We start from the raw sequence: 16,403 nt of genomic DNA on the forward strand, positions 1-16,403 counted from the left end.
CTCACTCTCTCCAAAAATGATTTATTTCTCTAAATTTTTAAAAAATTTCGGCCTATAAAACCAATCATACCACTAGAAATGCTTTGATTTGTGGTTGAGTGAGCGACTTTCCTGTATTTTGATCTTTGAACTCCAACAAGAAATCTAGGAAGTCCTTACTAGTAATTTTCGTACCTTGTCCTATAAGATCACAATTATTTTTATTTCTTTCATCTATCACAAAATCGAAAATTTGTTCTATCAATCGTGATGCCATTTTCATATCTCTTTGTACCCCTTGAATGTCAAAGTAAGCCAGAAATGGGAAAAATTCCGAAATATTTGGTTTCCCCCATATAACAAGGAGTCCCAATACTGCATCTCAGAACTGAGCATTGATGTTAGCTCCAATGTCTCCTTCAAGTGTGCCACCCCAGAACATGTTCGTTGTCATGTTTATAACAGTTGAAAACGCTAGCAACCCGACGTCAATGGCTGTTCCATTCTTGCCATACACACCTCCAAAGCTTTTCTTAACTTGGTTTCTCAGAAGAGCATAAAACGCATCGAGGTTGGCATCACTTTGCATCTCATGGACGAAGATCCGACCCAGCATGCGCCACTTGGGGCCGTAAGGAGTGAATGCGATATGCTTTCCACCGAAAGAGAAAGCCAAGGCTGCAATAATCGGGTTACAGTTGGCGAACGTCATGTCTTGGTCACGTACTACTTGTTTTGCCAAGGTGGGGGAGCTTATTAAGATGAATAGTTTGACCTATAGAAAGTTTGTAGATTGGACTGTAGATGTTGGCCTATTCCATGAAGGTTTGGTAGATGTTTTTGCTGAGAAATGGGAGGTAACCGAGGGGCGATACCCCGTAGGGGCCGGGTGGCAACTTAACCTTTGAGCTCCTCAGATTATTGAATGACAGTGAAAGCAAATACACGGCTACTACTATTGCTATCAAAGCAGTATAAAGAGTTAGTACTGCCATTGCAAAAATTGAATTGTATGCAACATGGCAATCACTAAAGAAAACTTGAATATTTTGAAATTGATTTCTTGTAAAATTTTAAATAAATAATAAAAAATTGTTTCACCGTTTTTTTTAAATGTTTTGTAGAACAATTGAAAACAGAATTTTTAATTCACCATGATTTAAACTCATTAAGTATAATTTTATTTTTCAATATTTTTTTAATATCGAATTTCTTACTCTCATCCAACCATTTTTTCCATTTTTGTTATTGCAATTTTTAGAAAATGAAAATTAATTTTACAAATAAAAATATTTTTCAAAATCAATGGAAGGATTTTGATTTTGGAGATTTTAAATTTTATTCATAAATTTACAGATATGGTTTTCTTTTATGAATTTAGATATTGCTAATTGAGATAGTATTATTTTGAATATTTTGATTATTATGCATAACTATTGATTTTCTCAATAAGCGAATCCACGTTACTTTTATGAATAATGAATTTGGATTTAGATATCCATTATCCGAATTAACTTTATTTTTATGCATATCTAAACTCATTATCTACTTACTTTTATTGAGAAAAACATAAATTGTAAAACAAACATGAAAAAATAAATATAAAAAAATATAAAATCAAACTTTATTATGGCAGATATGCAAACAAATACAAAAATCTTACTTGCCATTCATATCAAGAATGAAAGAATAAATAAAAAAAATAAAGAAAAAATAACTAGTGAATGCCTCCTAAACAAGTATCGCAATGATGATCCTCTAATCAAAGCTATAATTTAAAAAATGCTGCAGCCTGCAAGAATAAATTGCATCAACATAACCTCAACTCATCAGTAGTCAAAGCAATCAAACTCTCTCTCCTGCATATGAAAAAAAAAGGCATATTCAAACAATCAGTTAAGGAGGAGAACATTATTCAAAGAAAAATATTGTGATATTACAACTTTGGAACAGATATTCATAGGTTGTCTTGACGTGGTAAGCTGTTAATGGCAGTTATTACACCTTTTTTCTGGTAATTCAGTTATGTTAAATTTGCATATTGCCTAGCTTCACAGTGACCAGCTTTTTAACAAATTGCAGTAAAGCATCATAAAGAGATTACCTTTAATGATAAGTCTCGCTGTTTTTTAAGTAATTGAGTCCTTGCCTTGCTCAAGTGGGAATTGGGAGACATGGTCTTCTTCTGTTAGGGTGTGAAAGATTCAAAAAAAATTAGTACAAAACTCAAATCTCTTCATTCATTGAATAATTGCAGAGGTGAATACATCAGAGTAATAACAATAATGAGACAACAAAACCCACCTTTGCTAACTGCTTGTCTCTGGTTAGGGATGGTAGCAGAGAGCAATCATTGTGTCTAGCAACCATAGGTCGGAAAAGCAAAATAGTAACCTGTAAATCACCAAGAATTAGGATGATGGATATCAAAGCAAAAGCAGTATACATGCACATGGAGTTGTATGAACCATTCAAATGAAAACAAGTAAACTAACCTCTTCTCTTTCGGGCACATATAGTACATTGCCCCAATCATTCCTTCTTTTCGGATGGAAGTCGAAAACATTATGGAAGTTTTCATTTTCCTGTTCATGAAACAAAAAAGTTAAAAGCATAAAAAGAGATGAATTTAAAATCATTAAACCTACCATCATATGCTTCACGAATCCATCATTTCTTAGAAAATGCTTCAAAAACTTTAGCTGCAACAGGAAGCAAACAGTTTAGCTTCTTTGCAAGATATTGAGATAATAAAATAAATTATTAAACCAATTATCGATGAAATTCAAAGGAAACTAAATACCTGTACTTTTTGAGACCATGTTGATAAAATGAGTTTCTGCCCACCAATTGTCACATGAGTATTTGCACATTTCCTATCCTGAAAGTTATTAAGACTATTATGACAGCTCAAGATACAATCTATTAAATATATGCATAAAACAAAGTCAAATCAGAACCTCTAGGAAATCTAAAGCAGCCGAAGCAGAATTGAACCCTGTTCTTGGATCTTGACTAGAAATTCTTTCATTGCCTGTTTCTGACAACCGGCTTCTGAGTTGCTTTATAATGTTGTCCTTAAGTTCTTTGTTTGAATCCTTGGTTGCACTTGAGAATTTCTCCAGACAGTTGGATTCAAATACTAAAGCAAGAGCCTCACATGCTGCTGCACATAGTTCTTCATCGTCACTGTCTATTATGTTGGAGAAATATGTAATTGCCCTGCATCCAAATTTGCAAATCTATCAATGACATTTCAAGTTTGTTTGTAGATGGAAAACAAAAAGAAAGACGATAACTATATAGAGGTTGAAATTGTTAAAAATTTACAATAAATGAAACTTTTTAATTAAAAGGCTCACCCTTGCCAATTTTTGTGACTTAGCCTCCACCCATCAATGGTAGAAAGAAGAAAGGACCAAGCGGATATCATGGCAGTTAAAACAGCTGGTGAATCTTTCCTTTCAATCTGATGAGACATAAAAGGAAACCTATCCTTTTAGGCTCCAATTTACAGTTAACTAAGTTTAGGAATTGACTAAAAAATTACAGAATATATAGATAAAAATATCAGTTAAAATTCATACACTAGAGTCAGTTCCAGGATTAATTAAGTCCCAAAGTAGCTTCATTACTGATTCAGTCTCATCCGAGTTGCTTGCACCGAAAAATGTAACAACAGTCAAGCAACCAAGAATCTGTGCAAGACAATAAACTTATAACAAAAATCCATGAAGCATAATCATGAAAGAGCTATCCAAAAAATCAAATTGCGATTAATTATCTTATCAGTAGTGTTACCTCCAAGGTTTTAAGCTTAGGTTTTAGTCCTCCCTGGGAAAGTGCAGTCAACACATCTTCATATGCTTCGTGCACCTTCTCAACAGTAGTAGTAATCATTGACAGCAATCCTACAAGAAGAATATGTACCAAAACCATAAGCTAAATTTTAAAGTTGAACAAATGACATCGAATAATATTTGCACTTCATGAAGGATGAACCTACCAATAATATGTGCTGCTTGCTTCATCTCTGTAGGAGAACCCTTTTTAATGAAATGCAAGCATTGATACACTAGTGTTACAAAACTGCAACAAGACAATTATAATTGTGAGCATTACCTGGTTAAAATGTATTATTAGAAAAGAAGATTGAATTTGCAAGTCTTAGAGACAATGGTTAGGTACTTCTTGAAAATGAAGTTCTGACTACTAAATTCTTTAATGTAAAGTTATTTATCAATTACACATTTATATAAAAACCCTGAAAAGGAAGTAATGCTTACTTCAGTTCTACAAATTTTTGCTCTATGTTGAGAGTTAAAGCCTTGAGAATTGTTGAAAGTGCTTCCTCTCTCACCGATGCCCTGCATTTTAGAAATAAACCAGAAATAGTTTTAAATCGAGTTGGGATGCAGTGTTAGTATCACGTTGAAACAATGTAAACAATTTGAATCTAATGAGTTACTAAAAGTAATTCCGAAACACCAATTTCAGACAAGAGACCTATGATATACCTTTTTCCTGACAAATCTATGAAGTAATCATGAAGAGTCCTGCATGGACCCCAGAAATTCTGCGAATCACCTCTAGCATCATCATCATCATCAAGTAGAATGCCTCTTCTTGATCGTTGGCCGCCTTTACCTACAATTAATGATATCCATAATATAAAATTGATTAAGATCAATGAAAAAAATTGTAAAACTAAACCATATATCCAATGCATATGCATATATATATATTCAATGCATAACTGTTGGACTTCATTCATTCAAACACCTAGCATTAGTTTTCAACATATTTTCACAAAATTTCCCTCTTATCACATTATCATATAATTTCATGGAAAACATTAACAAGTATCCCTCTAGATATTCATATAATAAAACATAATTATCACTTATCACATTAATCAAAAACATAGGGTTCGGATGCTAGCCGCAGTATAGAAGCAATATTTGAAAACGAAATTTCATTATTTTTCCTACTGAAAACATGAAACACCATCAAGATACATCTAAAAACACAAATTACAATTGCAGGTTCATATTGCTTACAAGCTTCTGATTTGATGTAGTCAGGAAAAAGCAAAGATAGCAATGACAGCTTTATGATGTTGGAAATCTATGAGAACTCGAAAAAAGATAATGAAACTTACTATTTCTCCTCTTGTCCATTATCTTCTTTGACTGAAAGAGATCAAGTAAAACCCCAAACTTTTATAATTGCTGCAAAGTAAACGTTAACTACTGCATAAACTCTAAACTTTTACTTATGCACTTCTGGAAAACTTCAAGTTCTGACTGAAACAAATAGAAAACCCAACCTCACTTTTATACTTAGCTGCAGAAGTTAACCACCGGCTTAAGGATTTTTTTTTTTCCTTTTTGCCAAAGGTATAAAGTGTTCTAATATATATATATATCTATCACTACAAATAACCATTCAATTAAAAAAAATTAGTTTTTTAATTCAGTTTTTAGTTTTAATTTATTTATAAAATCTTTTTTAAGATTTTTTTTGCCCTTTTTGCCAAAAGTATTTAAGACTTTTAATAAATATCTATCACTACAAATAACCATTCAATGCAAAAAAATCACTTTTTAGTTTTAATTTATTTATAAAATCTTTTATAAGATTCTTTTTCCTTTTTGCCAAAGGTATTTAAGAGTCGCAATAAATATCTATCACCACAAATAACCATTCAATTAAAAAAAATCACTTTTTAGTTTTAATTTCTTTATAAATAATAAATTATGATTTTTTTACTCAAAGTACGTAGGATGAATTCTAATTTGATGAATGCAGAAGACAACGAAAATTGCAATAGAAAATTGTATACACTCCAATCAAAGAAGCTGAAAAATCTATGAAAAAACTCAAGAAAGATATAATGAAACTTACGCTTTCTCCTCTTGTCCGTGCTGTTTAGGAAAAAAAAAAAACTTCAACTTCTGAATGAAATAGGACTCCCAAACTTTTCTACTAGCTGAAGAGATAATTACTGCCTTAATGAAGCTCTAAACCAATAAACCCAGAAACCCATTTTTTATTTGTAACCTTGTTGCCCACTTTATCACCAAAGCCCAGTCTCCATCTTTCTATCACTTTCATATCAGTTGTGAATTTGAGATCGTAAGCTCTTTTGATCTTCTTCTCGAATTGTAATGTGATTTTTTTTTCTCTCGTGATTGTAATCTTGCCGTTGAGAGGATCATCCAGCTTCCTGCCCGCTTAGTTGTGTTTTTTTTTTCTAGACAATGCTCATGAGATGTTCGGCAAAATGCTTCTAAGGAAGATTGCAGCCTATTTTGGGGATTGTTCTACCGTAGAATAATGTGGGTTAAAAGGTATCGATGGGGGCTATATCTTAACATATTGGACCCTGGATTTTAGGTAACTGGTTTTAAATAGGCTGCTCCTAAGTCAAAATCAAATGCAAATATTTGGTTGGAATTTAAAAATTCATGATGTAATTGGAAATATGCACTTTATGCGAAATTGTTATTCGTGGATTTAGTCTAATGGATGGAATTCGTTCAAGTTATTCTGGTTTTCTGTTCGTTTCTGGTTTAATTTTAATTTGTAGGTGCTTCAACATGTTTTGTACTTGTAATTATGTTGTACTTATAACTACACTATATTTGTGCTTGTAAATTATCAATTTGATACTAAATCTAAAAAAATTCAATAAATTTAGTTATTAATATTTACAAAATTTATCAATTTAATTTAAATTTTAAAAAATTCAATAAACTTAGCCATCAATAATTATAAATTTTATTAATTTAGTTCTAATTCTAAAATATTCAAAAAGAAAACAAATATTACTTAGCGTACCTTCAAAACTCGCTAAACAAGAAGAGTATTTAACCTAATTCATATTTTGCTTGTCATAAACTAATGTCACCTTCGCGAACGTGGTTAAAAAAATCAAGTTGGCCTAAATTCGATTATTTAACTCTCATATTTTAGATTAAAATATCATATTAATTAATCAGAACAATTACAAATCAATTATTTTGAATGTTTTTCTTATTTTAAAAATATATAGAAACCTAATCTTCGAGTAGAGAAAACAATTTGCAATGTAAAATCTGTTGAAAAAAATATCGACATCACATATATAGTAATAATTATAATTATTCACTATCATAAAAGATTACTCCAAATGAAAAGTGATCTAATTTGGTGAATGCTTATTGGGCTTCAGTTATTACATAAAGTATGGCTCGAATATGTGTAAATACTCCAATAACTCGTTTTCAATAGATGATGGGCTGATTAGTAATTAAGACTAATGTATAAAAATTATATGTTAGGGTTATAGTCTCAAATTACACGGACATTAACTTTTTTTAATATTTTATCTTAAAAAGAGAGAGAGAGACGCAATATGTGTGTTTATTTGGAAGATCAAAACCACAAAATCTCAAGATTTCAATAGATTCAGGTACGGTTTTATATTTAGTTTTATTCTTGAAGATTTGACATGACAGATCCCGATTTATTAAGTTTCATATTAAAATTTTGATTTTAACAAGTAGTATTAGAGTCTTGTTATGTCGAATCATTAAGAATAAACTATTTGTTATTATAAATTAATTCGTTCTTAAAATTTTATGAATTTGATATATTTATTTGATGTTTTGGTCATACGCATATTAAATCTTTTGGATTTATATAGAAAGACTTAGGGTTTTAATTTTTAATTTGATATTTTTTTTCCATGGGCATAAGCATTTTTTATTTTTAATTTTTATGTTAAATCATGATGTTTTGAGTTAAAATTTCATCTATTTATCTAAATTTATATAAAAATAGAAAAAAACATGTGTAATATATTTGTGGTTAAAAAAGAAAAATTATAAAGGTTTAAGGACTTTATTATTATTTTAGGCCATCATATTTCCCTATTAAATAATATTCAGAGGGTTTACACTGATAACAGGAGGGAAAAAACTACAGAATATGACGAGAAATATAGACTTGTCAAATCTATAAATTGGTTTGATATAAACTCCAAAATAATGTGGTAGCTGTTTTTTTTGTTTCTTTATGTCTTTGGAACCTTCCATTTGATACCATAATCAAGATAGATACAAATGCTATAAGCAATTCAGTCTACATCTTACTTGATTTTCAAATTTCAATTAAAATTCTATTCCATTATTAATATTAATAATTTAAAATCACTACAATACAATTATAATTAAAAGTTTTTTTTAGAGAGATTAAATATAAATTTTTTATTTAACCAATAACTAAAAATGCTTAAATTGAATAGTTGAATTTAATTAAAATCGTCCATGCATCGGGTCTTAATAAAATTTTAGGCTCGTTTGATAGGTCAGGTCTGGCCCGACTCTACTTGACCCGTATTAAATTTTTTAAAAATTATTTTATTATATAAAATAAGGGCAAACTTCAAAAATAGTTACTTATGTTTGAAATCTTACGTTTTAGTCATTTACGTTATTGTGTTGTAATATTTTAGTCACTGAGCGTTAATTGCTGTTAACGGTGTAACAATAAGCTTATGTGGCATGTTAAATCATCATTTCAAGTAAAAATTTTAGGTTAAATTATACAATTGGCCCCTATATTTTTTTTGAGCAATTTAATTTTTTCTTTTACGTTAAAATAGATGGAGAAAAAAAGGAAAATAGAGGGAGAGAAGTAGAAAAGAATGGAATGAAAAATAAATAAAAAAGAAAGAAAAGTTAAAAGAACGTAAAAGAAAAAAATAAATTGCTCAAAAAGAAAAAATTTTATGGGGACTAATTGTATAATTTAACCTAAAATTTTTGTATGAAATGATAATTTAACGTGTCACGTCAGCTTACCCTTACACCGTTTACGACAATTAATGGCTCAATGACTAAAATGTTACAACACGTTCACGTAAGTGACTAAAACGTAACGTTTCAAATATAAGTGACTAAAATATAACATGAGGAAAACAAAGTGACTATTTTGATGATTTACCCTAAAAAAATTTAAATATATAATATATCAAATATACTAAAAACATTGAAACAAATGTTTCCTGATAATTTGAAAATACATTAAAAAGATTGAAACAAATATTTCTCTCTAAATTTTAAAAAGACATATATCTGAGTTTGGGCAAAAAAAGTTTACTTGAGGTCCAACCTGTTATGGGCTTCATTTTTGTCCAAATCCATAGTTTAGACCTGTATTTTTGTCCAAACTCTCCTATTTTCGAATGCCTTCGAGCCTAATTGGGTGATTTGGTCTATAAACAACTATACATTTAATCAAGAGGCATTAAATCCCTCTTTACCTTTGTTGAACTTACTAACTCTAAACCCTATAATTTAAACTGAAAATAAACTTAAATTAAAAATAACTCGAATTAAATATAAAACTTGAATGACAAATTTAAATAATTCAAACTTTAAAACTGTTAACTAAACTTAAAACGGCTTAAACAAAAAAATACCTAAACCTAAAATCATCCAAATTTAAAATAATTTAAAATTTTTAAAATTAAAATTAATTTAATTAAAATTCATTCAAACCCAAAATCAAACTCAATTCACCAATTAACATATTAGCTAACATAAGAGTTGTAATTATCTCTTCAATCCCGCTTGCTTTTGACCAAATAACTAAAACTAGTTTCCAAGAACGAGAAGCGCATTGTTTTGGGATGGGAACTAATGATGTAACTTGCTGCGTAGAGCCGCCCCATTGCCCATGAAATCAGTCCTTCAAAACATATCCACAATGCCATTTTCGAACCAAATCTGCTCAGCTGTCCCCAACTTCCTACGATTTGACAAATTCAAGAAAAAAAGAAACATTATTTCCTTAATATTCTCAACATTTTCCGGAATTTCAAACTACGATTGGTCTATCCCGTCGCTCGTTCATTGATTTTTCAAACGAAATATCTAACCATTAAAAGTTGATTATATTACATTGAATTAATCATTGGTGAAATAATAAAATACTTATATTCGAGTTTTTTTATTTATATCAGTCTCGAGTTCCTACCCATACTTCTTATAATACATACATATTTAGGGTTAATTTTTAAGGAGCGGTTAATTAAATTGAATTAATATTAATTGAATTAATTGGACTGTATGATTTTTTAATCGTTAACCAAATTAAATTTTTTTTAAAAAATTAATCGAACCGAAATATTTCGGATCTAATTAACCAAAATTTATATATTTTTATTTTTTGGTTAAAACAAGTATAAAACATATAAAAAAAATACATTGATAATGTTTATTTGTTTTGAAAAATTAACCCAATTAATCGAAATTTTAAGTTTTGAAACACCACATAATTAAGTTCGGTTAATTCAATTAGTTTGGCTAGTTCGGTTAATAATCGAATTAACCGATAACCCAACTTTTAAAAAATCATTAACCAACTTTCAACTGAATTAAATCGGTTAACCGACCAATTAACTAAATTAAATCGGTTAATTCGGTTTCAACCAAAATTTGAACACCCCTATTTTGGTCCCCTTAAAAATATAAAATTTTACTTTACCCTTTAAATTTTACAAAACTTTAATTTAGTAAAAGTAAATTACACTTTAACCTCCTAAAAATAATAAAATTTTAATTTAATTATTTAAAAATTATATATACAAACTATTAATTTCTAACTTCACCCTTACTTTACCACGAGATCACCATCTAGGGAAAAAGAAATCCCATATTGATAAGAACATAATCCATTGATTAATAGCTAGTGTATGTGTGAGTGTGTTTGTGTTTTTATTTAATATTTTTTATGTAGATAAGTATAACCTAACTACCAAAACAAAATGAAAATGAAAGCATCGGTCCATAAAATTTTGACAATGTCCTTAACACACGTATTCAATATCCTTACCATTTCCTCCATTAATGTCAACTTTCTCAACAACGACAACCTTTTGCTATAAATATATCTTCTTCCATTTTATTGCATTTCACACACATTTAGAAGGAAATTAAAAGAGTTGATAAAGTAGTATCCATGGAAGGTTTAATCCCTTATTTGATCCATGCCATGAAGAAGCAAAAACCCAGCAACCGTTACCGGTCCATGTCCGTTGGGTCTAGCCGTGGTTACCATTTGTTGATGGAACAGTCACCGGCGGAATCCGTCGAGGGGTCGTCGCATAGGCGGACGAGGTCGGAGTTTCAGCCACCAACGACGGTGGAGTTTTTTGAGCAAAGGTCTGGTCTTGGTTTGGTTAGCTCAAAGGGCGACAACTATAGTTCTTATTTAAACTACCCTTCTTCAATGGCTGGAAGCTCGAAAGCTGGTTCTTATTACCAGCAAAACTCGAAGGTGAATAGCGTTCAGGTTTCTGATGTTCGACCACGATGATGATCATCTGTTTACATTTTCTTTCTGTAGAATATGAAGAAAAAAACTGTTTGGTGTTGAAGATTTGTTTGTTGCTTTTGTTTTGATAATCGGAAAATTGATGATTTTTGTATTTAATTGTAAATTTAAACAGTTTTACATTGCTGTGATTAGTGATTAATGTATGGTTTTGATTTTTGTGTGTGTTTGTCGGTGATTATTTGTCATATTCTAGGGATTTTTGGAATTTGTAAATTGGTTAAACCATTAAAATAGTCACTTTTATTTGACTCAAGTTACATTTTAGTCATTTATGTTTGAAATGTTACATTTTAGTCACTTATATTATCTTGTTGTAATATTTTAGTTACTGAGCCGTTAATTGGTGTAACGGTAAGCTGACGTGACTCGTTAAATCATCATTTCAAACAAAATTTTAGCTTAAATTCTACAATTGGTCCCTATATTTTTTCATTTTGAGCAATTTAATTTTTTTCCTTTTATGTTCCTTTAACTTTTTTTTTCATTTTCTTCTGCTTTTCCCTTTGTTTTCCTCCCTTATTCATTTCTTTTAACGTGGTTTTTCTATATTTTTTATTTGTTAAAACTAGTCCACAAGCTCGCCTCACTCGAAAAAAATAAAAGTATAATGACTATTTTTAACAAATGGAAAACATAAAAAAACTACGTTAAAAGAAATGGAGAAGGAAGGAAAATAAAGAGAGAAGTAGAAAAAAATGGAAAATAGAGAAAAAAAAGGAAAGTTAAAAGATCACATAAAAGAAAAAAACTAAATAGTTCAAAACGAAAAAATATGGGGACCAATTGTATAAATTTATCGAATTTTTTATTTGAAATGTTGATTTAACATGTCACATCAGCTTACCGTTACACTGTTAACGGAAATTAACGGCTCAGTAACTAAAATGTTACAACGTGATAACATAAATGACTAAAATATAACATTTCAAACATAAATGATTAAAATATAACCTGAAGTAAGCAAATGTGACTATTTTAATAGTTTACCCTAAAATTTTGAAGTAAATAAAAAAATCAATTAACTGGTATTTTTTTGGAAAAAATTTTATTTTAAATATAAAATACATTTTTACATCATAAAAAATATAGATTAAATAAAAATAAAAATCGTTTGAATTCAATAAAAACACCCCCACGGTGATGTTTTGTCAAAAAGCAAGTGTGAAACCACTCGTAGCTTTGGCATAAACGCGTTTGCAAATTCAACGAAAACGTTTTAAAAATAAAGGAAAGTAGAAGAATCCAAGATCAACTGCAACTACACCTATATATTAATTCCAGTTATGAAATTTTCCATTTTTCTTTTAAATTTAAATTAAGATAATCAGGGCTTTAATTTTTTTAAAGAAATATTGTTTTCTCAAATTCGAGTTGCATTTTAATTTACAAATGTTGAAATTTTTTTAGTGAGTGGTTATGGACATTTATATTATCCACGTTCTTAGATACTTGATGAAACACTCTCATTTTGTAAACCCGTTATCTTTTTCATTAGAGGTAAATATCATCTCTTTTAATATTCATCGACTCTCGACAGATAATATTTTGTAGACTTCTTCTAACAAAATCGATCTCCCCTCAATAAATTCGAGTTTGATGATTTCTTTTTTTGATCAAAATTAGATGAATCAATAAGTTGGAAACAAAATTTGGTTTGACATAAACTTATCAAAGGCTCAAAGCTCCCCCTTAACAGCCTTGTCTGGCTTTATATGGCGAAATTTTTCCACCAAATTGTTTGACCCAATAATTATGTATAGAAAATTTTTTAAACATCATATTATTAAATATACGTTTAAAAATAATTATAATATTTAATTTATAATTATTAGTTAAAAATTAAATAAATAAATATTGTGATAATTATACATTTAAAAATAATTAGAATTTAAATTACAATTATTAGTTGAAAAAATTGTGCTAATTTTAAAATAAAATTATTGCTTGAATAAAAGTCTAAGTATGTTATTTATCACTTAATTGATACTAGAGTTATTAATTATGTTAATTAGTTATTATTTTGAACAATTGCTTTGCATTAATCACATAAAGAAAAACTATATTGTAGTTGAATATATTAAAAATATATTAATTATTATTTAAAAAATTATATTATAATATTTGAATTGAAAAGTCAATATATTTTAATTATATCAATAATTCAAATAAAAACAATATTTTACACTAATTAGTGTAATTAAAAATATAATATTTAAAAAATAACTAACTATTAATTGCGTAAAAGCACGAGTTTGAAAAAACTTTTGAGCCGACGAGACTATCCTTTATTTCTATCATATAACTAAATTAAATTTTTTAAAAATATAATTTAATTCAAAAGTATTAGTTAGAAAAAAAACCAAGAAAAAATATAAAAAATTTAGCCAACTTTGAATTTTCAAAATAATTTGTATATATTAATTTTGTCAACTAATTATTATTTTTAATAATGTTGCTTTGCATTAATTATATGAAGTAAAATTATATTATATTTTTAATATGTAAAAATATTTTAATTATAATTTAAATTTTTTTATTATAATATTTAAATTGATGAATAAGTTAATATATTTTAACTATATTTAACAATTCAATTAAAAAATATTATTTTACATTAATTACATTGATTAAAATACGATATTTAAAAGAATAATTAAAAATTAAATGAATAAAATTAAACGTAACGCATGTGATAGTAGAAATTCTTTTTTTTTTTATAAATAAGGTTACTATAATTTTATAAGTTAAATAATAATATAAAATATGTGACGTAGTTATCATTATGTTTGCAAAATATATAAATATTTTTAATAATATGAAATATAAAAAATTATAATGGAATTAAATAAAAATTACATTTTTGAAGTTTAAAATTTTCATTTTTATAATAGGACCATATATATTAAATGAAAATAATTTTGAAAAACACCTTTTAGGTGAAATTTAAATAGAGAATTTGAATTACTCACAACCCATTTTTGAATTTTTATTATATACATCTAAATAAATAAAATTTAAAAATTTCTATAAAATAAAAAAAATCTTTTAAATTTTTTATCCAAACATATTCCAAGAGAAACTCGACAAATTTAGGTCTTGGTGGACCAAACAAAGTTACTCATGGTCCTTAATTAATGAAGACCTTTGAAGATATGATGATAAAAGGAAACTTGCCAAACTTAGGTCCCAATCCACTTAACAAGCCGCTCATGTAAAAGTTCTAAGATTAGGTTTTTGAGTGTCTTGAGCGACGATGATTAATGAAAGGATGCTTTTATCATATGATTTAGGTTCTTTTCTAGTTGTTTTGTGAATGGGAATTAGTAGTTAAGTTATAATAGAGTTTTTGTAAGAGTTGATGTGGTTTGGTGTTTATATAAATACAATCCATATTGAAGACAAGTTTCAATGGAAGCTATAATCTAGATATTATAAATATGGTGCCTATATGTTATTTGGCGAGATAGATTCTTGATTGTATGTTTGGACGAATCTCTCTTTATCCTTTTCAAATGAAAGGAATTTGTCTCCACTCCATTAATTTTTTAATTTATTCGTTTTGATATATATATATATATATATTTTTCTATCACTGACACTATTTGACATATGACTAAAATATAATTAGCACATTAATTTTTTTTATTAAAAAAAAAGAGAAAGACAATGAAAATGGTTGACTAAATTTTAAAGAAATAATTATATGAAACTGGAATACCATGTCATTTGTATTAATTATCAATAAGAGCATGTCACTTTAGTATTTTCATCCTGAAAAAAATCAAATCCAACATGATCTTCTGAAATTTAGAGTGAAAATGCTGAAATAGGATACTCTTATTGGAAAGGAATATAAATAATATGGTATCCTAGTTTCATATAATTTCTCATAAATTTTATGAGTTGAAGAGTATGGTAAGAGAATTGAGTAATTAATTTTGTTATTAAAGCTGGAATTAGATGAGGCTATTAGGGGTTTTTTCGGTTAAAAATAAATTTGGGTTATTTAATCTTAAGTCCTTTCATATTTTGAAATTAAAAAACATATGGTATAAGTGACACATGTTATTATTTAAGTGGGTCATGTGTCAGGTCAAAAAAATAACATGGTTAGAGGAAAAATTATTTTATGAACCCTTCTTATCATATCATCCATGACCCCTATCAATTAAAAATAAACACATCATCCATGATCTTTTTTTACCAATAGTACATATGATGTAGAAAAAAATAATGTATTTATTTTTAATTGGTAGAGACCATGGATGATGTGGTAAAGACGATTCAGAAAATAATTTTTCCTATTAGAGAGATGTACCACAATGATAGACAGAATTAAAAGTGTAGGTACCACATTAAAAAAATTAAAAAAAGAAGTACCACACTGAAAATTTTGTTAAAGTACAAGGGTAGAACTTGCCATTATTTCTTAAATATTTATGTGATGACGTGACACAATCTCACAGCATCATATTATGGTGAAATTCAAGTCCATAGACAAAATTGAGAAAAATTGTTAAGTTCCAAAATTCACATGGACAAAAATTTCAGGTACTAAAATGGAGTTATTTTCCAAACTTAGGGGCAAAAAATTTATTTTAAGCATGGATTATTCATTAATTAATTTGGAATTTACCGATAATTGTTAGAGGTGCATTGATAAAATATATTGCACTCTCGAAAGAAAACACAAGTTCGAACTTCAGAAATTACATTGTTAGGAGAGGTAATCCCGAATCCTAAACAACTATAAATGGATATGAAGAATATCAAAACAAAATTAATAAAAAAATATTATGTTTTCAATCCATTTACTTGTTTTCTTTTTTTTGGGATATTTTTTTGGATCGCTAAAATCATTTGATTTTTTATTGAATGGATTGAAATGATTGATCTTATCAAACGTTTTACATTCTTATTGTTAATATATAAAATTAGAAAAGGTTAAAATATATTTTAAGTATACTTTTAGAAATTTAATTTCTCCACTTTTAAAATTTTAAAATTTAAATCTATTTGTTAATATCATTAAAATA

The 16,403-nt window shown here is 28.0% G+C and overlaps 2 protein-coding genes across 3 annotated transcripts; one reads left to right on the top strand and one right to left on the bottom strand.

Moving 5' to 3' along the window:
• Positions 1-1,581: 1,581 nt before the first annotated feature.
• On the bottom strand, positions 1,582-6,544 carry LOC107918598 (uncharacterized). 2 transcript variants are annotated; one of them, XM_016848191.2, is made up of 15 exons: positions 5,887-6,544; positions 5,141-5,171; positions 4,497-4,626; positions 4,266-4,346; positions 3,986-4,068; positions 3,781-3,890; positions 3,567-3,677; positions 3,342-3,448; positions 2,940-3,201; positions 2,783-2,860; positions 2,628-2,681; positions 2,475-2,564; positions 2,284-2,373; positions 2,084-2,164; positions 1,582-1,838 (listed from the first exon to the last, which is right to left on the bottom strand). In XM_016848191.2, the coding sequence occupies exons 2-15, from the start codon at positions 5,157-5,159 to the stop codon at positions 1,809-1,811; spliced, it is 1,326 nt and encodes a 441-aa protein (XP_016703680.2). In that variant the 5' UTR covers positions 5,160-5,171; positions 5,887-6,544; the 3' UTR covers positions 1,582-1,808. The 2 variants fall into 2 exon arrangements, with proteins under 2 accessions (XP_016703680.2, XP_016703678.2); XM_016848189.2 differs by having other exon boundaries at positions 5,141-5,210.
• A 4,280-nt stretch (positions 6,545-10,824) lies between these two features.
• LOC121212225 (uncharacterized) lies at positions 10,825-11,530 on the top strand. The gene has a single exon (XM_041084624.1). The coding sequence runs from the start codon at positions 10,990-10,992 to the stop codon at positions 11,344-11,346; it is 357 nt and encodes a 118-aa protein (XP_040940558.1). The 5' UTR covers positions 10,825-10,989; the 3' UTR covers positions 11,347-11,530.
• Positions 11,531-16,403: the final 4,873 nt, after the last annotated feature.

This window comes from Gossypium hirsutum, chromosome A13, assembly GCF_007990345.1.
Source record: "Gossypium hirsutum isolate 1008001.06 chromosome A13, Gossypium_hirsutum_v2.1, whole genome shotgun sequence".
NCBI lineage: Eukaryota > Viridiplantae > Streptophyta > Magnoliopsida > Malvales > Malvaceae > Gossypium > Gossypium hirsutum.